We start from the raw sequence: 25,216 nt of genomic DNA, 5'->3' as shown, positions 1-25,216 counted from the left end.
CAAAGACTCGCAAACTGCGGCCAAAAAAGCTTCGTGCAAATACAGACAAACGTACCTTGACGTACAACGGACAACGAAACAGTTGCGAAATGAAGATATCATAAATAATAAGACAAAGAGCTATTTGGAATGGACAAAAAATTGTAGGATAGTAAGTTCTAAAAATTATACAAAGTTTGTACGAAAAAAGAAAACATTACGGAAAAGTGTCTCGGAATAAACTTAATTAACAAAGAAAATGGAGTCACGTAAAGAATTGCATGCCCACGTCAGAGTCGAGTATTCAGGAATTATTACATCTTAACACTTTCCCGTTATGGCCTTCACATGGGTGTACCTTTCTTTAGCTGATCAAGAAAAGCAGACAAAAACGAAGAAAACGGTATTCATAAATGAAAAACAAAAACTCTACAACTCAAATTATGTCCACCTACGGTAAGTAGTAGCAACAAATATAAACGTGCACCAGCCCGATTTTCCCAAAACACTATTCAAAATTAGATTTGGCAGAAATATGAGATGATAAATAATAATTTCTGATAATTTACTCGAATTTAACAAAATTGTGAACCCAAATCGAGGAGATCCCGAGCAATTTCTTAAAGCACGTATATTGCAACCTTGATGAAAAATCATGCATTCCAGAAAAATTATTTTGGTGACGGTCATATTTCACACGGAAAAAAACTGAAAAGAGTTTTTACAATTTAAAGCAGATAAAATGATCGAAGTAAACGAACTCGTTTTGTCAGAAATGTCAATTCAAACTGTGTCAGTTTTAAAGCACATGTCACACTTGATACTACAAATTAAGAAACAATCCCGTTGCAAAAAGTAATGAAAAGAAAAACGACGCTATAACATGCATTATTGCATACACATGGTTTGATTCAGACTGTGGAAATGCATCTAATTCTATTGCACTGATGCTGCTAACTTTATTAGAATGCCAAAACATAAGGCACTGACTTAACATATTGCGATACTCATTCGAAGGTGGATTGCTATGTATGGTGTTGCTGTTGACGAAGAGGCCACCACCATATTTTCCTATGAAATCACCTCTCAGATTTCGTCATCACTGACGTCAGCAGGGTCGTCGCCATTAGTTCCATTTTCGTCCTTCAGTCCTGTTTCGTCAATGATCTCAACTTCGTCAAACCTGCGGGCATGAAAATAACTGTCATTTGACGGTAATGGTTTGCTTTAATGTTGGACATAAGTGGTTGACATGTTGCAGTGAAACTTAATTATGATTCAACCCCGTTTAAAACACGTTCTTTTTTGCGCATTTAACAACCATATCAATAAAATGAATATGCATAACGTAGAGACATGTTGACAGCAAACCAACCGCATCTATACATGTACGTGCGGAAAAACTGTTTCGAATTAACTGATACTTACGATAATCACTGGAAGAATGAAAAGCAAGAATTCACACAGAAAGAGCAAGCACATAGTGATACAACGCTATCATTCTGTTCAGTCAAGATATGAGTTGGCCCATCGAAAAAATAATAAAACAGCAAGTTCTTGGCGGACGAAAGGAACTCACCTCGCAGACAACTGGCCTGGCTTGCATAGAGGAAGACGACACTGCTCCGGCCAAAGCCAAGGTTTATAGCTTGCATTGTGCTTCCTTTTCCAAACCTCGTATTTCCTAGCTGCTTTGTGTATGCGATGAATGACCTGGATAAAATGATACGTTATACGTGTTAAAAAGTGGTTTGTTATAGTGCATTACATAAGCAACTTATTTTCTCAACCAAACGCGATAACTATACCGTAATGTGTGGTAATGTTAGCATTGAGTTGGCCGTAAGCAACTTGTAACCATTGTTATTTTACAGATCGTAACTCTGCAACACCATTTAAAAAACGGTTGCCGGAAATGTTTAATGAAATGTCGATTATCAAGATGAGAAAGGAATGCTCTGAAGTATAAGAATACCAGCGAACAAGATGGTTCGCTGGTATTCGAAGTTTCAATTATCCGCACACGTTCATTTATGGATTTTTTAACGCCTGAAGTGATTGTTGTCGACAGTTGACCTAAACTAGAGTTCAACGTGTGACCAGTCGATATTATTTGTGTGGGAATCGCCAACCGCAACAAAATTTCAATTATGTGTTTATCTTCAATGCATGCCGCATAGGAAGATGATTTAAAAGCTACTCACTAATTTAAAGATGTGCGGAAAATTTCTCAATTTTGGCCATTGATTAATCAATAGCAATTTCCCTTGGTCTCATTCACAGACATTTTATTTTGTCCATACAACCAAAGTGCTGACGTTTGGCGCATAATATGATCGATTTCACCATTACCACTGATAACAATAGAATTTTTTCAACAAAAATTATAGCAATCAATTTCCATCTCTTCAAAAGTGGCTATTGCGCCCTAACGCATGAGAATACATCGATTCAGTCGACCTTGTCATGTCAACTACTATTCGTCCTCAGAACATACGACAATACAATGCACGAACCGATAGATGATAATGCTTAAAACGAAGTCATAAATATTTTACAGGGCACATGTGACGTAGCGCCATATCATGCTACCAATACATTAAAAGACGAGCAAAAAGAACAAACGTAGAATATTAAGTCACAACGATATTGCCAATTTCGTAAGAAATTATTTCACGTTACGCAAGAACAGATGACAGAAGAAATGGTCGGTTCAACGTGGAAGTACGCTCCCATCTATATTTAATTTACTTCGGGCTTGTTTGGTTAACCAACAGTCAAGCATCGCTGACTTCCTTACGACACGTTTGTCAACGGTGAACCGAAAAGCACGTGAGAGCGACCCAAGAAGTTAGGATCGCTGCGTTAAATCTATTCACATATCACCACGCTAGAAATATAATTTCCACTCATTTTTTTATAAGCAGTGAGCCGGAGCTTGTTGTAATTCAGTCTTTATAACTTCCGCAATTTAAGCACAAATTAATACTGTACAAGTTTCCTAACTTATCAAAACACGGTGTTTCTTTTAAATCGAAGTTCACTTAATGCCGATGCAGTCTGTTTCAGTTAAGAGAATAAAATAAATTGAAGCTAACTTCAAAATTTTGAATTATGTCAAGCAATTTCATGCTAGCCACATTTAAAAGCACCATAACAGTTACCAAAAGTTGTCTAAATTTCAGTTGGCCTGATACTAAATAAATTTTCTTGGGTTCCGGGAAGAGATTTTTTGATACTAATAAAGGGTTTCTCACTTTCTTACAATAAATAAATGAGCATTGACATTGTACACCTAGGCCAACAAATGAACACCGTGCTAAGTAACTTGGTACGTGCGATTATTTAAAGTCATATCACAACTCATGGATAACGAAAAATTTCAATGTATGCGGCACTTTGACATTCAAAAAGTATGTAGGAATAGTTTGCATAGAGTGACTATTTCACCGAAAGTAGGTCACACAGCCCATAGTTAAAGATACGCTGTAAGGAGAATTGGAACGCATAAACTTGATTTTAGTTATTGAGGTTTTAAGTAGAATTATATTTAGATTAGAAGTTAGATTTAGGTTGGGTTTAGGTTACTATGTAATAACATTAACGTTAGGTTAACAAAAAACTGTGAAGCACAGCTTTGAACGCACGATTTTTCCTGGTGGAATAGTGGCAACCTTGCATAAAACGTAATGAATTCGAAAAGGTTCTCTGCGCCATGACGGAGGATATCTCGCAACTTGGATAGTGAAATAATTGCCAACATGCCACGCTCGTTGCTAATAGCGTTGTTGTGTTGAAGTAGACGTTTGTTATTTATACCCCGACATACATCTATTTCGCCTGCTGTCGAATAAAACTGTTAAAAATTATATTATCCGTGTCACTACAAATCGGTGAAAATATGTCATAACTACAAAGCATAGCTCGATCAAAGAAGGAATGCTTTGTGAATGAAGTTTCAAAAATTGCTGGGGAATGTAGACGAACAAAGACACGCACGCGTGAATAATATCCATAGTTTATTGTCTTTTTACTGTAAGGAGTATGCTTTCGGCTAAGTTATTTGCCTTACGACCAACTGTAGGTGTGCTTTGTGTACATAACCGTGTGACGTAGAGCAGAAGGTAGCTTTTCAAAGCCATCTTAATATTATAATAATAGCCTGGACCTAAAGAATACGAAGTAGTAATCAACGAAAAAATCATGCGTCAGTGGACAAAGTAAAAATGACCACTCTACGAACGTAGTCATGGTATTGGTCATTATTCACCCATTTTAAAGTGAATTAAAGGTAAACTACAATAACAGCTTAATGTAAAGTACTAATTATCGTCGGGTTACTTCATCACCTTACCTTTGGGGTGAAGAACTGTGCAACCTTGTTGACAACCCACTTAGGAAGTGAACCTGTCACACAACAGAATTCAATGTCACATATATCCAGAAACAATCAAGAAATTACCTAGGTAGCACATAAATGTCTCTCTAGATGTGGTTACACTATTAATAATGTATATAATTTCAGGCAAACTATCAAGAATTACAAAATTAGGTGGTTAAAAGATCACTTTCATTAGAAGTAAAACTTGTAGTATTCGCATTAAAAAGCGCCTAGGCACCAAAAATGAACTCACATCATAACTTACACCACACACACAACTAATATTGACATTAACATGTCCTTGAAAATGGGCATGGGAATATGACATTGATAATAATGATTTTCAGCTTTAAGGCAAGATGTTGACAACCATCACTTAAAAAACTGTAACCAGAAACTCTTCAGGAAGTCCAAGTAAACACAATCACGAGCATTGTTCAGCAAGTGTCTATTTAAAATTACAAAGGACTTCCTACAATTTGTCATGCTCCCAACTGTCACTCTCGTCTTATTAGCCTAGCAACATGGTTATAACACAGTTGGTATAGTTCTGCTGACCAGGGCAAAGCAGTCACAATTTTGACAGGCTGATAGGGACTTCTTTCCACAACAACACATCAAGCAAAAGTGCACATTAATCAATATAATCATAGTTTGTTAGTATGATAATGTAACAACAGCACAACACAGATTGATAAAAAATTTTTATATTATTAGGACTGCGATGCCACACTTTCTGTTAACTGTTAATTAATACTTAAGCAAATTTACAAGATTTAGATACTATTTTCTGAACTGCTTTACCACCAATAGCAAAGGATCTATGTTATTGACTAAAACTCACTCAAAGTGTACTTAAATAAAAATGTACACACATACCATGATATAATAGATTATAATGAAAAGGTTTTTTGGCTTGCACGACATACAGTGTGTGTATATAGATTTTAAAGTCACAACTTTGGGTTTACATGTCTAAGAAGAATCATTGATAACTACGTTCAAATGTACATTAAACAAAATTAAAACCATTCATTAGTCAAAATATTGGTACTTTACCTCTTGGATCAAAATGTGTTAAATAGGTAAACTCGCATGAATTTGGCCCAGTTGGTCGAATGAGATAACCTGTAACTATGGATATTGCTCGTACCATGCTGTTCCGTGGAGAAAAATCCTACATTACAAGTTAAAAATTATAATTCACTCAAATCAAAGCCTCAGTTGACTCCAAGATAAGATAAAGTGCTATGCTTCAATGGCCAAACCAAATTACGTTCACACTTTCATCAAGTAATAGAATACAACCATCAAATAAATAAATACAAACTCATAAACTCACTACATGCGAAACAGAGCGGTTTATCATTAAATATTCTTTTGGGTCTCTCATGTTTGGATAAGCAATCCATGAACTGAGAAATACAACATCCCTCGGCTTAACAGGGGGTGGACATTTTGCTAAAAAAAGCAAATTTTATGATATATTCACTGTAAGTTAGATTAATCATCCCCATTCATGCCAAGTGCAATCAGTAACCGACATGCATTAATTATTTATGTTTGACTTACAAATCTGGCCTGAAGCTTACAAATCATTAAAGTTGCATTACGCGGAAAAAAACTATTAAAACTGTAAAAATCAATCAGCTAGGGGATTTTTAATGAGAAGGATCAATTTATCAATCACCACAACCACTAGACAAGACACAAAAGCTAGACAAGTCAAGTCAAATTAATACACTAACATGAATAAGTCTTTTATTGGATTTACTCAAAAAAAAACATGCTCATCTATCATACCTTTACTCAGCACCGGGATACGGTCATAAATTATTATACATTTCACAAATTATGAAACAAAAAACATAAAAAGAAAAACAAAGTTAAACACATCACTCAGATACCTGCATAGTAAGAAACAGTGTTATTAACACAGAGTTTGCATACTTCTTTCATATCAATCATATCATGGTCCCATTTTCTCCGGTATTCGGTGTCATGTACAACATCAAAGATTGTGGCGGCTGAACAGTCATTAAATGAAGTTACAGCCTGTGAAATGATAATTGTGATGACGTGGGTAATTATGATGACATCACAAGAGCATTAACAACTTTCCAAAATTGTCCACTTTTTCAAAATAATACTTTTCTAGTAAATACAACAAAATTACATAAATTTGGTTATGCCTTTAACCCTTTAATAATAAAATCATGATAGAGTCGTCTTAGTTAATGCAAAAAACATTGCATATACAAATTGCAATGAAGATACTGTTTTATCATCTAAGTCAGTGTTTCTCAAACTTTTTGCGATCGCGTACCACTCATTCGTTTTTTTTTGCTACACTGCGTACCACCTGGCTCCTGAATGACTTATTTTACTCAAATGTACCGGTATTTATTAGTTATTACCGTTATTACTATACCGTAACACCAATGAATAGCAAGAAAACACAATTTAATTTGATAGATGCAACTGTTTCTTCTGCACAAGCTTGTCTATCCGGGGCAACACATTATTCACAGCACATCAAAAATCATGTTCAGCGGTACGTGGTACCACTTAAAAAGCTCTCGCGTACCGCTAGTGGTACGCGTACCACAGTTTGAGAACCACTGATCTAAGTGAAAAGAATAATTTGCAATTTGAGTTATCAAAATTATAGCCAAGCCTACCTTCAATAATTTCAAGTTTGAATTAGACTGAAGACTTGTGGATACACAGACATTTTTTTTATTGTAGCATTCAGACCAACCATCCACGCTTTCACACATTTTTTTAAAATCTTGGAAATTGTTGTCATCAGCAGGAAGTACAGTATCCGGGTCGTTCATGTTGAAAGCAGGATAATTACAAAATTTAACCAATAACAAAATAATGTAAGAGCTCAGTTACAATCACTGTCACTGGCCTATAACAGTATAAACATAAATTAACTTGAATACTGAAAAATATAATCTAAATTATTTCATGAAAAGTTGGCAGGCTAAATAACAAACACCAATAACCTCTGTCTAGTGCATAGCTTATGACTCTTATGAGTTATGACACCGATAAATTAGGTTGGTTAGTATACACCGGTAGACAGGAGCTTAGCATTAGGTTATTTGGGTCGACAGGATTCCTTCACTTTTGCACTCCCATGTCACAATAAGTGGTTGATTTTGTTCCATCAACTGTGAGGTGTGAAAAGAATGGTGCTAACCTTATTATAAAGTCATTTACTTGTAGATTCAACTGTAAAACTTTGTTTATAAGTTGCTGAATCTTGCTTGTAACATGACGTAATCGCTAAATCACAAACTTTTTTCTTTCGAAATACAATGGCATTTGAGAAAACAAGACCTTCATTGCAAGGAAAGTTGACGTTATTTTAGCTTATAGCGAATAGCCAATAAACTAGACTCATTATTTTTTACTATAGTCGATGGGACACATTTGTATACTATGGTCTATAGACCGCAGCTACTCAAATTGTGACGTTATTTGGTTGTGCACTTCTCCATTAGAGACTGATTTTCGTTACCTGTACCGATATGAATTTCTGACAACTATAGGCTACCTCTTCATTCAGAACTAACTTTGCATGGTCGCTCGACTTAGTTTTCAGTTACATTCTTCCGACTGTTAACAAAACACCTAATGTTATCCAATTAGGCCTAGCCTATAAACTACTGTTTCATAAGATTTCCCAATTTCACCAGCGTACGTTTACATAAAAGTCAACAATACAGTATTCAGCTGATTTCCGCGTATTAGTTTATATCATCTTCGTATTTTAGGAAGTGGCTCGGTTGCCCTCAGCAGTCTTTAGCGTCAGTGGTTACTACAGGCCTAGTACTTCAGCGTATACGCTGAGCCTTCATGGGTATTTGGGATTGGCTTTGGTTACGAGTACCCAAACCAAACCAGATTGAGTTCTTTTATTTTATATGGTGCACCAGCTATGAGAAGCTACTGTATCCTATGAGCATTAGCTTCGTAGATAGAACTTCTTACGTATTACCACATAGTTTACTTTTTCTATCCGCTTTTGTACCCACCATTTAGAAGGCGAAAGAGAAATGACTACGCTTGAATGATTTTGAACTGGTAGCTCGCCATCACGGTGGAGTTTTTGTTTTCACAATTCGGAAGAAGAGACCCTTTTTTCGCTTTCTGAACGACTAAGTAAAACGCTTTTCCGTTCTATGCATCCATGTGTAGATTTGTTCAAATACAGTATGTGTAGCTGTTTGGAGAATGCAGATATGTGCAACAGCCTGATGCATGCACTTACTAACTACAATTGCTTTACTTTGGAGCGAAGGCGACCAACGGATATGAACTTTGCGAGGCATGCTCTGGATACGCTCCTGAAAGCGCAAGGTGTTTAGGCTACTGAGAGGCGACTTGGAAGACGCTTAGCGGGCATTGCCTATGGCCGCAAGAGAGGTAGAGAGAACCTCGCCACGAATCCGGGATAATCTTTTCGGCTAGCACTGCATGTAGAAGTCGGTTCTAGGACGATTCAACCCACTAACGATTCATCCCCTCATTGTTCTCTTCTTTGTTTCAAAAATTGTGTAGACCAGTGATAATATTCTTTATCCTCGGACTTAGGAAAGTCTTTGCGCGACTCAAACCCGGCGTTGTTTCTTCATCACTTAAGGCCCGGTTACCAAGCTAGCTTTGGTGCAAGTTCCGATTGTCACACGTTTTTTCTTTGACTTTTTGATTTTTTATGTTGTATGCCCCATTTCCCATTATTAAAACTGTCAATGGCGACTTGTGAGTTTTATAAAGGGAAAGGCTGCAGCTTAGTTAGGCACTTGTAAACCTTGCTATTTATCCACTTTCAAATGAACAAATTGAAAGGATTGACATAGGCATAGGGCTAGGCATAGGCCCTTTTCGAGTTACTCGCTGACTGGCAAGATGTTTTCAATCGCATATATGCTTAACAATGGAAATTTTCGATCCATTGTATTCTTTTTCAAATTGCAAGCGTTTTTGGCAACAGATTGTAACACCTTTACTCAGATTAATAGCATTTGAATTCCTTTACACGACAAAGAAAAAATATTGGAAATATGTTGTCAAGTTCATATTTTACAGCGGTTTTGTATCCTACGCACTGGACTTGTTCCATATGAAGTGCAGATACATGGTCAGCGAAGCATGCCTTGTGAAATGCGTGTTATCTGCAGCGCGAGTAGTTAAAGTAATTCAGTTCGTATTTACTGCTAGTTAATTATTTTAAACTTTACTTGAAATGCAAGGCAAAATTACAGGCGCGCAGATACCACGAAAACTTTTATGTCACATGCCATGCTGGACACGTCAGCCAGAAAAACAGTATGGTCAGTGAGTGATCTTGTGGTCACTCGACCTTCAGTTACAATGGCCGATAAAAAACGCACAAATAATAAAAATCACTTTGGCGTCCGTCATTTCTATGTACGGTGTGGGATTTTTAGCGACCCCTAACGTCACAGAAATATTGGCTTGATTTGACTCGAGTCACAGTTTGAATCAACTCGACTCGACTCTTTTTTTCGAGTTTTTTATTTCTCACAGTTTGCATTCCAGATCAATCGCTTTTTTAGGCAAGGAGGCCCATAGACGCTCTTTTAAGATGTCACCACGTCAAATTATGCTTGTGCTTCAGCACATCTTTATTTGAGAATAAAATGAATTTGAGTCAGCCTCAGTTGTGGATCAGAAACAGTTCAAAAATATATAGCCTATACCGTAATGCTTCTCTTTGCGCTATTGGTTTTCCTGCAACGTTGCACATGCAAATAAGCATTCTTTACAAGCAATAACTTTATGAAATGTCGAAAAATTAAGTACATTTCAAACCGATGTAGCCTATAGGCTACTTTCTCTCGATAAGTCAAGGCGAAAAGTGTGAAACAAGATGTAAAATATCACCAATTATTATCAAAACATTTTTAGTTAGGTCTACCATCTAGCAACCTTTTAACACACTAGTATCTGCTAAGGTATGCTGTAATTCCCATGCCAAAAATAATAGGCTACTCTTCATATCGGCTTATTATCGGCCAAACAAGGTTTTGAAGCTTTGGCGTAAAACTTTAATATTTTTATAGATCTCCAATGATAAATTTTTGACAGGTTCTTTTCTAAGCCCAAGAGTAATTCATGTTTTTTGTTTCAAAAATTTAGTAATTTTAGAGTTTCATCTTTCCGCTGCTCAGCACTTTTGTGGTGAAGTTGTCCAGGCTTATCTGTTCCTGCTGTAGAAAACTGCTTTTTAAGTTATAATCTATCTTACAGTGCGACTGTTTATGCTAGGTTATAGCCTTCACGATTTGGATTACAATTAGCCCATACGTAAGGGTGCGATCTAATTCCGAGCTGAACTGGTTGCAACCTTAGTTTTCCAGTGTTTACCCACTTTTGACATCAATTAGGAGCTTGTTAGATTGAAAAAATTATAGTATTTATTTTAATAACACCAATGACTATTATTGGCAGAGTAGCCAAATCATTATAAGTAGCCTACGCATACGATTATTTTCATTATGGCACATACAACATCGATTCTATAGTTTAAAAAAAAAAACGATCGTCATTTTCACAAGATTAATTTACCCAAATTCACTTGACATTGCAGGAACTGCTTTACATAGGCTAATTTAGAGATGTCCTTAATCTCGCTGCTTCCAGCACACTTCAACAACTTAACCATGCAGTTTTCCTCAAGTGCAGTACTTAATTAAAAATGAGCTATTTGCATAAAAATTGAGAACAGTCTAAATTTATTGCACTTCATCCTTCGTAGACATTTGCTGGGTATCCTTTGGTGCCCAACTCGGTTATCTGCGCAAATGAAAAATGACCCATTAACTATCATCGTAAATTCTGATAAAACATGGAACTAGATGCCAATAGATGACATTTAATCCTTCTTGATATAATTGTAAAAGTGTGGCCTACACCCCCGACCGAATATTTGGACAATATAGGACACATGAAAACTCCGCATGCATTACTACTAGAAATATTGAAGTCATAATAGCGCGTCCTTTATTGAAACCTGCCTGGGAAGATGACAGTATAGCCCTTTTCACCATACACAATTTTTATTGAACTTTTAATGAAAACTATACGCGTTGTTTGCTTTTCTCAAGAAATACGCTCGCTTGGTTTACGAGCTTCCTAAACTCGTGGAAAATATCCAAACGCTCACCTTAAACAGAGCTCCCGACAAGTCTTCACCATCCATCAGGGGACTGTTACGAGCTGAAGTCACGTAAAGTTCATCGAGGTTAGGACCACCGAAGCAAACCGATGTTGTTTTCAGTGCCGTGTCACTCACTTTGATTGTTTCCAGTTTTTGACCTAAAACCACTATTGCTGAAATTCTTGCTAAAAGCAAGCCTCTGTATAGGATAGGCCTATATAGGTAATTAGCGTCAATATAAATTTTCAGAAAAATTTCATGTATCTAATAAATATATACAGCGACATTTTTGACCTCCAAAATTTCTGATTTGAACAAATGTTTATTGGTCATTTATTCCAGGTTACTTTTTGGCCTACTTCATTTGTACTACTTGCTTTATCTCTCTAAAAGCGTCATTATTTTGTCTATCTAACTTAGCCAGGTTTTAATCTAAATCTAAACATTTGAACTTAAAATTTGAACGTTTTGTACTATAAAACAAATTAAAAAAATTAATTAATTAATTAATTAAACAAATTAAAAAAAAACGAAAGGCTTAGGATACAAAAATTTCTTCACGGGAAGATTTTTTTTGGTGAATTCTCTATATTAAATAAGATTTTAAGTTATACCAGGAGCAGTTTTTACGTTTTATAGTGATTTAAAAAATACCCGTTCTAGGATCCAATTTTAGTATTAAACTAGTTGAAAACATGGCCACCCATAAATTTCCATCGACATCAATCGCATGACCATCAGGAAAACCATCAGTATTCCGATCGAAATGGCACACTTCCCGCATGTTGCTAATATTGCCCGTGGTTATATCGTAGTCGTATGCATCGATAGTGAACTAAAAAGAAAGAGTTAATAAACGATTATAAGTATTATAACAACTTAAATTGAAATTAATTCATGGAGAGGAGAATGCAGTAACCGTTTGATTAATAATAATATTAATAATGAGCTTTCAACTTCATTGTCAATAAAAATGATCAGAGCTCTGCTGGAAAGAGCATGAGGACGGGATTGACAGGCGAAAAGAAAACCCCTTTCTTACTCTTAAGGTATCACAGTAATACATAGTCCGCTTATCATGGCTCCATGAAAGCCCATTGGAAATGTCAACTGGAGAAACCGTCTTCTTTACGGAATGATCATTATCCAGGCAGTAGAGGGAACCTTCTTTTGGTCTGGGATGGGCTGGTTTCTGTTCCAAACCCATCGTTCCTATGAAGTAAAATATGACAATAATACATAAATTGTCAACAATATCCATAGTTGAAGTAATGCCGAAGTCAATGTCAAATCACTTAGGAAAGCTACAGTTGGAGCTACAGCTTACCGGCCCAAAACCTTCCAGCAGGATCGCATTTGCCGTCGTTAAAACGACTGTGTGGAAACTCTTTATTGCATTCTTGGATAGTTTCCATTTCCCCCGTGGTCTCGTCAAGAAAGGCAAATCTGTGACCCGCCGCTACGACAAGGCCACCCTTCTTTCGTGGCACCACTGCCCCGACACTACGATCTACAAAACTACAGTTAATCGATCGCCATTCTTTCGCAATCTACGCAAACAGACCCGAAAATATTGGTAAAAAGACCTTTTACGACACACGATTTCAGTTGACTTGTGACTGGATCCCAACGGTATACCAAAGACGCAGGAATGTCAACATACAAAAGTGTGTTGGTCAAATCGTCCCAGTGAGGGCCTTCTCCGATTCCACATTCTGTTTTATGAACTAATTGTACCTTTGGAGACATGATGGTGGATTATGTTGCCTACAGCTTATGAGTTCTTCCTGTAATCAAAATACAGAAGTAAGAAGATATAGTAGTATTTGTTGGATACTGTAAAATCACCGAAGGTAACATTCCATTAACTGCTCGCAACTGTGGCTATTCAAGGAGTCAAAGTTGTATCATGGTGTCATTTCTTTTCCGGTTGACCGCGGGTAACGAAAAGTATTGTGCTTAGCGGTTTACTATGGTCAGTAGTATACTTACAAATAATCAACAAACGTGGGAAAAACGGCAAAGCTCCAGTCGCTTAAAGGGGTTTAGATGTTGATAACTGTGGTGCTAAAAAGCGGAAAGGTTACTAATTAGTACGGTCGCCAAACCAAAGTTGAAATTACATGTTGAATTCGCATTATTTCCGGATTGCACTATGTCTATTCGCACAACCAATCGATGTGATGTTGATGTGCTACAATTACAGAAGCTACCGACTGTTACTACGCTCCGTGTTAATTTTCAAGTTACAAAGTGTTCCACATTTCGCTACACCTAAGCGTGCACGCTGGATGTGAAGCACAGGAAGCGTAAGTTTAGTTAGTTTATCAAAGTAGTTAGCAAAATCGTTCCTTCTCCGAAACGTGTGGCCTTAGGGCTCTCAAATTCTTGTGCTAAATGAATAAACGATAGCGAATTTTGAATTAAAGAATGAGCCCATGTTCAATGCAAGATAATACCTATATACGGTGTAGTTTTGGCTGCCACTATTCCACAGGAAAAAATCGTGCGTTCAAAGCTAATTTTCACAGTTTCTTGTTAGCCTAACCTAAATGTTATAACATAGTAAAATAAACCTAACCTAAATCTACCTTGTAATCTGAATTTAATTCCAATAAAACCTAAAATAGCTAAAATTAACTTTTTACATGACTTTTCTGCTAACCTAACCGCCTTTCTTTAATAACAGGCGGTGTGATCTACTTACGGTAAAATAGTCATTCTATCTATATAATTTTTACATGCAGTGCGCACATACCGACCACGACCAAAGAGATTTAAACATTTCCGATAGCTCTGAGACCGCGTAAACTTCATGACTCACCTACAGACCTATAATATAAATTCCACAATTTATTCGGAAAAGGTCGTGTCTTTCGAACCTAGTTTTCACAGCTTCTTTTTAACCTAACTTAAATGTTATGAAGTAGTAACCTAAATCTACCTTCTCAACTAAATCTAACTGCAATGAAACCTTAAATAAAACTTTTCGCATAACCTTTCTCTTAATCTAACCGCCTGTCTTCAACAACAGGCTGCGTGACCTACTTACGGTGAAATAGTCACTTCGATAAATGAGTTACCTTCTTACCTTGTGATTAAACTAAATGGTCTAATTTTGCTGCAGTCATGATTTGTGGCACTTAGTGTAACATTTCTTTGAATAACTGCTGATCTACCCATAGCTGAAATAAAGTAAACACTGTGTGTTTGCCTATGTGCCTATATGCCTTTGCTAACCACACAACGTTGCAAGCAATCGACCACCATGTGGCAAAGGCTGCAATGACTGATATAGCATATTTCTGTGTTTGCTGAGGGTCAGTAGACCGTGACCAACCAAACAAAATTAAGTTCTCCCGATTATTGTGTACAAAAATACATCGAAACGTTTAATTGAAGATTTTGCGCGGATGATACTTTTGGTTCTGATTGAAATCTAAATTTCAATGTTTGTCATTCTGGCGCCAAAGGCCTGCAACATGCAAGTAACTATAACTTTGCCATATCGTCTGTGCAAGCACGCGTGACGCTTGAGTGATCATAACAGAGCAACTTCACAGGCGATAAAATAAAGCAAACTCGTAAGTGTATTTACACCGGAACAATCAAACTACACAAAGACAACATCAGAAAAATTATATTTTGCCGGACGGACTGCAAGCAAGCTTGCGAGAATTTTCTTTTTGAATTAAGCATAAAAACGTTTTCAATCATAAACAATACAGTTTTTTCACACTTGTGCTACACGTGTTTTTGCTCTGTGGTTCGTTGCGTTTTCCCTTGCGGCCGATTACGCCTTTCTATGTTTGATTGAGCACTGGTGTCTTTTCGACCTGTGTCCTTCAAATAGCCATGGTCATTCTACATTGGAGCTCTAGACATGAGCTGTGTTATCGAAACTTTTAACTAAACTGTTTTAAATAAAAGATATCTCTGCAAATAAGAGGACAACAAAGACGTAACACTTGTTGGGTTTTTTAGTTTTACATAGGCTGAACAGCAGCTCTAGTCTGTAGTCTGGTGAACTGAACATCAGCAACATCGTACAAGTGTGATGCAACAATTACGTCAATGTTAATTGCATAACAATGAACAACAAGTAACGCAACAACTACCAATATTTCTTTTTTGGCTATAAACTGCACTCAACCTCCTGTTTAACCCTATTCTAACTAGGCTTGGCTTCTCCCGCACACTGTCACAGCAAAACGTGGCATACAGTTGCATTGTTAGCTGTAGAAACTTGAAATTTGGTGACTTTTCCTAAAAAATGTTCAGCTATCTGTCCATGTTTGTTTGGTAAAGTTGGATTTTGTAATTTTTAAGATATTGCGATATTTTCATAATTTTCCTCTGCTTTGCTCTGCTCTCCGCATTGAAGCGTATTACTCATGTACGCACCAATAACTCGACTAACTATTCTCTTTCGTTCTCTTCTCGCGATCAGCTGGTTTTCCGCACAGCGGGGACGCGGCATATCAAGAAGAATTTCTAGAAATGTGTCACTTTTAGAAATACTTAATTTACACTAAATGTTATTTCTTCAGTTTTACAATTATGATGTATACAGGAAGCCAGATGATTTTTCTACTAACCTGTCAAAATCCGATCAGTTTACGACGTATAGTTTTCTAGTAATTAACGATTGAAAATGTGTGTGCGGGGTCGGCCACACCTAGTTTTTTAGTAAACTCGCGAGCCTGGTTAGGATAGGGTTAACTGGCCTACTTGTAGTCTCAATGCAACATGGTGATCGAAAAAATTTCAAAATGACACATAAACATACTTGAAAAAAGAAACCATTTCCCCTAAAAATCTAGGAACCCTACAACATGTTTTGCGGAACACTAGGGTTCCACGCAACCACTGTTGAAGTAAACTGATCTAGCGTTTTGACGAGAGCGCAGGAAAAGCTTGTTCCCTTTCTTTCGTTTGCAGACCATACCAGACGTTGTTTCAAACCCACAAATTGCACCCCAGGGCCAGTGTTTCATTTTGTTGTATTTTTAACAACGACAATTACAACAACAACGGGCGTGGGCAAGATCTTTGCGCAATCGGCAAAGGTGGATTGCGGTGTATGCAGGCAGGAACTTTGAAAAAACTGCCTGCCCAGGCTATTAAGTGCAAACTACCGACTATGTTACGTTGCATTTGGAGCAAAAGTAGTTTGGGTTATATGTTGAGTATATATATGTAGATTTTGGATATATACAAGTTACTGATTTCCTGGCCACTTTATGTGGATAGACTGGGTTGTTATACCAAATCAAAAACATTAATTCTAGTCGTTATATTTGTATTATTCTTGCCAGTGGACTTGGTCTGCGTCTGTGTTTACATTCGAGCGTGAAATTTCTTCGAACAAACTGAAAGACTTTTTTTCACCGATCAGCAGCCTTGCAGCTTCCGCGTCGCGGCCGGCTTCGTCATTGAGTCCGCGAATTGTTTTCGTAATATTCTTGACGATTTCTCTTAAGCGTTTGTGCTCTTTGAGATTTTCATCGAGAGCAATGAGAAGAAGAAAGTAATGTTCAAGTTTTTCCGTAGTGAGGTGAGACAAATCGCATTTATATAACGGGCGTTGAGAATTCATCACGTTCTGGGAGTTAGCTGGACCCGACAAGTCTAGAGTAGCATTTTCTAGAACTTCATCGATGTGAATCAATAGCACATCACGGGCTCCATCTTCTTTGCTGGCGCTCGACTCGTCATTATTGACCTCATCTGTCTGATCGCTTGTGTTTGAAGCAGGAAGAATCTCAAGATTTGTCTTTTGTTCTTCCTGGAAAAAGGAATATTTATTTAAGTTTCTTATGTATTACTGTTAAGGAAAATTTCATAGCTTTGCCCATTTCACTAATTTTTTGTTTTTTTTTTCTTGAAAAAGCATCCAAAGCAAAGTTTTACTTACTTTCATTTCTTTCATTGCCCTATCCAGGTTAGTGGTCACGACAGCAACTATCAAGTTGGCAATTATAAACGCCGCCATGAGAATTGTGAGGATGAAAAACAAGCAGGCGCTTACATAAGTAAAGAGATCATCTTCTGCATAGCGTTCAAAGTTTCTGAATATCTGCATCCAGCCGTCCTGCGTAACACATGTACATTCATAGTTATGTCCTTTTTATGTATATGATACACAGCAGGTCGTAAGTTTTAGGTAGATTTTGCCTACTGGCATTTTGACAGAATAAGAAAAATTTGGTTGAAGTCAAGTTCTAAGTGTATTACATGAACATATGTTTTTATGATGTTACCTTTTTTCTAAATAGAACAGAATCAAGAAAAAAATAGGCAAAGAAATGAAAGAAAAAGGTACTTTTGTTTAATACTTTTTAATTAAGCTTAAATTAATGTCGTTTATGGTTTATAAGTATATATGTATTGTCGACCATATAATTAATAAACACGCATTGCTTTAAAAGCTCACCTGGGTAAAGCATACAAATATTGAGAACATGCACTGTATTGGATCACCAAAATATTGGGGTAAGTATTTTCCGAATAGCTTCACACCAACCACGCTGAGCACAACCATAAAAATGAGCAGAAGCACCATAATGTTGGCCATATCCGGGATAGACTGCAAGCATGTAATTCAAATTTTGTAGTATATGTATATATCTTTGCAGGTTACTTTTAAGCAGGTAACAACTGCTTAATTGTCTATAGGCAGGGTTGCCATCAGTCTCAACTCAAAAATAAGCACGGCTAGGAAACGAAAGACGAATACCACCTTAAACAGTGCACAACAGGAGAAAGCAACCAATGTTCTTAAATTAAAACGAGACAATATCTGTATGTTCTTAATTTTGGTATCTCTTTGATACAAAATGGTATACTAAAGGTGTCAAAATGCCAAAAATACGAACCTCTGCACTAAAAATAAGACGAAAATAAGGAAGCAAGTGAAAATAAGGACATTTCTTAGAAAAAAGGACAAAAATATTTTCTAAGACACGGACCTTTAAAATAAGGACAAATCTTAGAAATAAGGACGGTATGGCAACCCTGTCTATAGGCCTATACAGATCAGGTCAAAAAAAGTTTTTAGCTTATTATAATAAGCACATAATTAAGCAATTGCTACGTTTCTTGAACATATAGGATTAATTTATGTCAAAAGTTAATTTGAAAAAAGTAATAATTAAGTTTTAATCACGTTAATTGTTGTTTGCACATCTGCTATTAATATAATCAATAATTGAATTGCTTACGTATGTTGATTATTTTTATAAAAAATAGAAAAAATAGACTATTTTAAAAATTGTTTAAAGGATAATGCGAATCTCGTTCAATATGGCAGATGCACTAATGCCGTATGTTGTCTTATGCCGTTTGACGCGTTGTTTTACTAGCCTATATATAATTTAATGCATTTTAGTGCATCAGAAATCGCTCTTAAACCTACTTATATACGTCAATATCATCCTTCTTCATCGATCAATGATTTCATGTTAAGTAACGGTTCATATTCATATAGTTTCCGCTTTAGTCGTCAAAACATAAAAAATGCCTCTGGTGCTGCTTTGTTTTGTTTTTGAAAGATTATGTTGTGATCTTACAATATGTGCCTATAGCCTAAAGCGGGTTTCATAAACATTTTTAGGGGTTCCATAAAAGACGGTTAAAATCGCAATTTAGTACAGCAATGTAGTTTAATACCTTACTCAATTTATTAAAGAGCACTATAATGTCTCTCGGCAGAATAAAGATTTTTGCTGTGTTTGGGTAAAACTGCTATAGCCTATAAGCCTATAAGCCTATATGGGCCTATAGAGTAATGAAGATTGGAAAAAAAAATATTTTTCTGTGTCTGTCTGTGTTAATTAAATACTAATAGCCAATAGCCTGCACAAAAAAACAACAAATAAGTGGTGTTGCTGAAAAGTTAGCTTTAGTTAGTTAGTTAGTAAAATGGTTAGCCTTGCTGGGAAGCTTCATGTAGCGCTTGCAGGAAAAAAAAGAGGACTTGAAGGAAATAGGAGCGTATGAGAATAGAGCTCGTTTACTAAAGCAAAATCGGAAAGTTTCTATGATGAGTCAACGACACGAGTCTTCAATGAGCAAGACAATTCTGAGGAGAAAGCCTTGCTTACAGGAAGCAACTCCACTAAATTTCTGGTGAGTTACGAGTGTGTTGCGGTAAACGACTTTTAATGATACAACATCCAGCTTTGTTTCATAGCCTCATACACTTGTTGTTTTTATGAGATCATAAGCAAAGACCAAGAACTTGTTACTTCATCTGCATCTACTGTAAATTGCAAAAAATCGTAAAAAGGTGTTACAGTTTCAAGTAAGGACATGAACAGTGTTAAATTTTGCAATTTCCATGGAAATTGTTGGACGCTCTTATATGGAATGGTTTAAAAAGTCTGTTAGACCAATCAAAGGCCAGCATGGCCCGAGCTGTTTTTCAGTGCAGGAATTATCCTAGCAAATCGCCCGTTGAAAACTTGATCAATTAGGCTAGTTTATTGGGAAGTTGTGAATTAATAGCCTAAGGCATACTTAAATCACATGCAAAATGTCAAGAGCCCATGGTGGATTTTTTAATTATTCCATTTTTCGTAATTTCTGTATGCAACGGATATATGACAAATAACACTGCATGATATAACAAACAAAGAAATTAGCCCTTTTTATAAGTTTGGTCGGGTTCGTAAGTGGAGATTCAGCCAAATAACCTACTGCTAAAGGCAACGGAATGAAAACCTGACAAATACCTTTTGCATTAACTTGTTTGACAGTATATGATCTTAAGCCGCTTAGTTTTCCGTATATAGTCCTAAATGTAAAACGATCGCTTATTTGTTATACAGTAGCTCAACAGCACAAGTATTTTGGTGGGGTCTAATTCCTAGAAACAGCTGCAGAAGTCATAATCACGCGTCATGGTTACGTCACAATACGCTTGTTTAATAGTCATTAGTCACTATGCATGGCAATTCAGCGTATAAGACGTAACCTACGCTACAAGACGCTAGCATTTTTATTATGCAGTATTTGAAAACAGTATTGGAGGTTAACTGTAGAAATAAGAAAAAATTTCAGATTCAAGACTAGGTCACAAGAGTGTGTATCGCTGATAAGAAAACTATTGTAAGAGAATATCATGAGAACTAGAATATCATATCACAAGAACTGTTTGATAAAACAGCCAAGCTAACAAAATATTTTTAGCCAGTGAGCAGCGTATAATAAAAACATAAAAAAACAGTCTCAGTAGGCCTTCAGATTTTGATCAGGAAAAGCCAAAAACTGCTAATTTTAACTAGTAATATCGGCATCTAATGAAGTAATGAAGACCTCCACTGTTAATTGTCAGCAACAGTAATTAGTCCAGTCTTGTCTGCTCGTTATTGCATAACTTGTATTGTTCATGACATATTTTGGTTAAATTTGTCTCAAAAGTAATATTTTTCTTATCCGAAAAGAAAGCTTAGTTAAAAAATGCTGGCTCGGCATGTTATTGCTATTTTCTGATGTTAGATGGTATCAGTAACTTTTACTTAGATACTATACTGTGAGTATCTGGAGGTCTTTGTCAAACAAAACTACTGGTTTTCAATTTTAATGGGAACTTAGAACTAGAGGACTAATGACGTCATATGGGCCCGCAAAAACCACTGCAAAAGAGCCTGAAAACACTTAAATATGCCCCTGGAAAGAGAGGTTGGAGTACACTGCTGCTGTAAAGTTGGTTACCAGTTATTTGGGTACTTCATCAGAACATGAAGTCAGTTATTGTTTTTTAGCTACTTTTCAGTTGCTAATTCGTAGTTTAAACGGTTTACTTGTTAAATCACTTCCTGTTCACTGTGAAAGTCATGATTTTAATAAATTCTTTTAATTTAATCTAAATTTGAATAAACATATATATACAAAATTAAAATAAGTTCTTATAAATAAAAAGTTAATGAATTCGAATAGATTAATATATACATGCAAGTGTATGTAAAATAATACATATAACTGCAAATCAATTTATTGAAAAACTCGTATTAATTTAAAAAAAATAAAAAATATCAAATAATTTTAAAAGAATTTGATAAAATTAATCTAAAGTCAATCAAATTTGATTTATTTTGTTTCAAACCAAATAACGTTTATAAAAGTTAAAAAACACTGATAAAATCTCAAATATTTTCAACTAATCGGCAAATAGTAACTATTCAGTAATTGGTCATAAAATACTTTTCTTCAATTAACTAGTATTGTCATGACATTTCTAAAGTTTTCATGACATCTGGATCCTGAATATGATAAAAATAACTGACTTAATTAAGTTTTAGTGTATATTTTACCGTTAAACGATTAATCGGTGTTGGGGAATTATAACTGGTTTATTTTATCCAGTTTGTTACAATAAAAATGAGATTTTATGTGTTATAACAATTTTAGCAATGACTTATAATTAAAACCGATTAATTGATTATAAAAATCGGACGACACCGATGAATTATGTTAATATATTTAAAATCATATTGTAACTTCTGTGTAATGAAAATTTTAGCAATAGTGGATTATTTAATCAAACCAATTAATCGGCCAGAATTAAGTCTTAGCTAAGACAGTTTGCTGTGGGGAGCATGAACAATATGCATGTTTTGAAAATTTTAGCAAAATAATTAACCAGAAGACAACCGATATGGCTTACTATCAATTACAGTATATTTGCCGATTAATCAAATTCATATCAGTTTTTAAAAATGCTTTTTAACTTTACAAACGTTCTTTGGTTTTGTATAATTTCATTCAGACTTGTTTGAGTTTTTATCATTATTCTAAAGTTTTTTCAAAATACAAGACATTTTTATAATTCTCTTTAACTCATATGAATTTAATGGAAACTATTTGAATTTGCACATATTTACTAAACTTTATATATATTTTATGGTTTTGTTTGAAGCTTTATTAGTTTTTTTAAATTTATAAGAATTTATTTGAAATTAGACTAATTCTATATTGAATTTATATAAAGTTGTGATTTCTACAACATGTGTACTCATTAACTCATAGAAAATGATTTAACTGATGACCCACTTGAGCTGCAAATAAGTAACTGAAGACGTAACCAAGTAACCGGTAACGAAAACCTCCCGCTGGTGATATGTTGCTCAGTTATAGGCTAGAGTTTGTTTCGTGCTGGTTGATGAGATGGACTTGGGTTTCGCGTATAGTATTTTTGTTGATTAACAACGCCCGGTAAAGTTGGTTGTATTTTCGTGCATCGTGTTATTGTTTAGGTAATTGGACGAGGAGTAATTTTGGTGAATCTGCAAGTTACGGTAGCCACATATTTTAGGTAAAACTCGATTATTTAATTGTAAAGCAATCAGTAGCCTATATAGCTCAAAACGCTATAAATGCTTAAAGCAATAAACTTCCCTTAGAAACTCTTTGTTATTTAATTTGGTTGTAGATATAAAGTTGTTTAACTTTAGGTAAACTTGTATTCTGCATTATCCAAGCACATTTAAGTTTTGTGTGTGATATGTGATTTTTATTGGCAAGCCCTTCAGTATGGACGTTGGCAGAATGAGATTAGCAATGATTAGACTGCTCACAGGGGAGGGTGAGATAGTATTGTAGCCTACCGGTATCGAATTAAAGAAAACGTTCAGGAGAATCTTTTGTATACGGCAATATTTCTTTGAAAGCGAAAAGTTCAATTTTCTAGAAGTAGTGTCAATAATTCTGCATTATGTTGAGTTGCTTCAAAGTTTTTGTTACCGTATCAGCATAAAGAAAATTTTTGTCAAATGCATTTCTTTTTGACTTGTAAACAAGAGTGCAATACCCTCCCACTTCGCTCGTAAAAGATATCAATTTTGTGTGTTTAAAAAAACACGTATAAATCACTTGTTAACAAGAATAGCATATTTGGAATATAAGGCTGGCAAAAAAATCAAGGTAGCAAATGTTATGTGTGGAGGAGTTGAATGAGATATGAAAACGTATACGTTAAACCACTCGATACTACCATAGCAAGTAAAGTGAGCCAGCAGTTAGTTCGGCTATGGTAAATTTCACTCAATTTTCCATTGTACAGTATTTTTGAAATAGATGTAGCATACTTCTATTACCTGAAGGATAGTTTCAACAACTAGTGAAAGTCCTGTAAGAGAGGTGACCGTTTTCAAACTTCTAAATGCGCGAATTACTCGCAATATCCTCAATAACCGGGTATTGCTGAAAAATGAAAGCCACCCACCTAACTGAAACGAAAATTTTGTTAAATATAATTTTACCGTAACTAATTGCTAACCGTATTTTTCAGAAAAGTCTTGCTGCACCCTTCTTAATCTATGAAAAAGGTTTTCAGTAACTTTTACCGTACAATTTGCATATAAGGACTTACGTGTAAAACAAAAATAATCACAAAATCTAGAATATTCCAGTAGTCTTTCCAGAATATGAAAAATCCGCTGTACCACTTGAGTATGATCTCACAGACGAATATTCCCATGATCAGGTTGTCCACAAAGAAGAAAACATATGAATAGGGCACTGAGATGCTTTCCACGGTTTGAAGGGCGATATGCACCGCGTTGATTGCAATCACGACAAAAATCATGCCTGGCGTAAATTACGGTACCGTACATGTGTTGTATATGGCTTGATGCGTGGTAAGGAAACAGAAGGATAAACCAAGAAAACCTTTAAAATAGACAGAATCCAGGACACATGCGACCATTTCGGAAACGGAGCTGGTGATGTCGTCGTCATCTTTATCGGCGATATCGTTAATGTCCATTTCCACTTCCGCAAGTTGGTTGTGAAGTCCCTCCTGGAGAAAGAAAAAAATTTCCATATTTATCTCATATCCTAAAATCTGTATGTCAATAATCATCATTAATCGGAGTATAATATCCTAAAAGTAAAGCTCACCCTTAGATTTCTGCGTATTCTTTTCTCTTCCGGCGAATCAAAACAAAATCGTCGAAGAACATCTTGCTGCTGGTTTATATAATCTTCATTCTCATCATCTATAAGAGGTGCTTGAAGCAAGTTTGTTACTTGCTGGGTTTTTATAACAGCACCAACTTTCGTTTGCCATTTTCTTTTCATATTTTTCGACAGTCTCTATAAAATCAGTTTCTGTCTACTAAAAACTAGAATGCAATGTTCCAATATCAATATCAGGAATTCTGTAAAAGTTGGACTATAAGTGAGATTGTGACGTAATCATTCAACTTTGTTTCGCAACCGTAACACTATTACTCACAAAATACAACTATCAGGAAGAATTCGGTAAATTGCACACGAATTCAAACACCAGCAGGCACGAATATTGACCTCTTTTGTCATTTTCACGAATCCGAATCTAGCCAGCAGATTTGGAGTTTTGGACCGACTCCTTTGTTTTGTATGATGTCATTGAGAAATCGACAATTTTGTTAAAAAACTAAAGATAAGTTTTCGACTGTAAGAATGAATCTGAAGGCAGGGGACTACAATGGCCAGGATATTTGGCATAATATCGTTCTAGTCAAAAACAGTTAAACTTCTTTCATTATACCTACAGTGATAGGTTTGCGCATATTATTCGCAGTCTCACTTGTCTGATAATAATTTGATAGAGAAAATTTTTCCATAATAAATAAATAATACTTCTTAGAAATTCAATATATAATAAATAATAA

The 25,216-nt window shown here is 35.7% G+C and overlaps 3 protein-coding genes across 3 annotated transcripts; all 3 read right to left on the bottom strand.

Annotated features, from left to right (window-relative positions):
- Positions 1–840: 840 nt before the first annotated feature.
- Positions 841–7,318, bottom strand: LOC143454567 (START domain-containing protein 10-like). Its single transcript, XM_076955061.1, has 7 exons — positions 7,042–7,318; positions 6,268–6,415; positions 5,703–5,821; positions 5,420–5,537; positions 4,334–4,386; positions 1,559–1,692; positions 841–1,162 (listed from the first exon to the last, which is right to left on the bottom strand). Exons 1-7 carry the CDS (start codon positions 7,198–7,200, stop codon positions 1,066–1,068), a joined length of 828 nt encoding a protein of 275 aa, XP_076811176.1. The 5' UTR covers positions 7,201–7,318; the 3' UTR covers positions 841–1,065.
- A 3,486-nt stretch (positions 7,319–10,804) lies between these two features.
- Positions 10,805–14,036, bottom strand: LOC143469865 (regucalcin-like). The gene is made up of 7 exons (XM_076967730.1): positions 14,018–14,036; positions 13,145–13,345; positions 12,886–13,068; positions 12,601–12,770; positions 12,213–12,393; positions 11,565–11,716; positions 10,805–11,194 (listed from the first exon to the last, which is right to left on the bottom strand). The coding sequence occupies exons 2-7, from the start codon at positions 13,305–13,307 to the stop codon at positions 11,144–11,146; spliced, it is 900 nt and encodes a 299-aa protein (XP_076823845.1). The 5' UTR covers positions 13,308–13,345; positions 14,018–14,036; the 3' UTR covers positions 10,805–11,143.
- Positions 14,037–16,282: 2,246 nt separating this feature from the next.
- Positions 16,283–24,680, bottom strand: LOC143469856 (cation channel sperm-associated protein 4-like). The gene is made up of 7 exons (XM_076967718.1): positions 24,462–24,680; positions 24,231–24,360; positions 23,932–24,149; positions 23,657–23,788; positions 17,995–18,147; positions 17,476–17,652; positions 16,283–17,346 (listed from the first exon to the last, which is right to left on the bottom strand). The coding sequence occupies exons 1-7, from the start codon at positions 24,639–24,641 to the stop codon at positions 16,864–16,866; spliced, it is 1,473 nt and encodes a 490-aa protein (XP_076823833.1). The 5' UTR covers positions 24,642–24,680; the 3' UTR covers positions 16,283–16,863.
- Positions 24,681–25,216: the final 536 nt, after the last annotated feature.

The sequence above is a fragment of the Clavelina lepadiformis genome, chromosome 1 (assembly GCF_947623445.1).
Source record: "Clavelina lepadiformis chromosome 1, kaClaLepa1.1, whole genome shotgun sequence".
Classification (NCBI taxonomy): domain Eukaryota; kingdom Metazoa; phylum Chordata; class Ascidiacea; order Aplousobranchia; family Clavelinidae; genus Clavelina; species Clavelina lepadiformis.
The sequence above is the reverse complement of the archived record's forward strand: the minus strand, read 5'-3'. Positions and strand labels throughout refer to the sequence as shown.

Excerpts from the sequence above, each read along its gene's own strand:
- LOC143454567 (XM_076955061.1), bottom strand. The coding sequence starts at position 7,200 with ATGAACGACCCGGATACTGTACTTCCTGCTGATGACAACAATTTCCAA. Across the intron at positions 6,416-7,041 it reads CAAACTTGAAATTATTGAAG|GCTGTAACTTCATTTAATGA; the intron begins GTAGGCTTGGCT and ends ATCATTTCACAG. Across the intron at positions 1,163-1,558 it reads CCAGGCCAGTTGTCTGCGAG|GTTTGACGAAGTTGAGATCA; the intron begins GTGAGTTCCTTT and ends TCATGCCCGCAG.
- LOC143469856 (XM_076967718.1), bottom strand. The coding sequence starts at position 24,641 with ATGAAAAGAAAATGGCAAACGAAAGTTGGTGCTGTTATAAAAACCCAG. Across the intron at positions 24,361-24,461 it reads GAATACGCAGAAATCTAAGG|GAGGGACTTCACAACCAACT; the intron begins GTGAGCTTTACT and ends TTCTTTCTCCAG. Across the intron at positions 17,653-17,994 it reads TATTTGTATGCTTTACCCAG|GACGGCTGGATGCAGATATT; the intron begins GTGAGCTTTTAA and ends TGTGTTACGCAG.
- LOC143469865 (XM_076967730.1), bottom strand. The coding sequence starts at position 13,307 with ATGTCTCCAAAGGTACAATTAGTTCATAAAACAGAATGTGGAATCGGA. Across the intron at positions 13,069-13,144 it reads GAAATCGTGTGTCGTAAAAG|ATCGTAGTGTCGGGGCAGTG; the intron begins GTCTTTTTACCA and ends GTAGTTTTGTAG. Across the intron at positions 11,195-11,564 it reads TGTCGGGAGCTCTGTTTAAG|ATAACCGAGTTGGGCACCAA; the intron begins GTGAGCGTTTGG and ends TCATTTGCGCAG.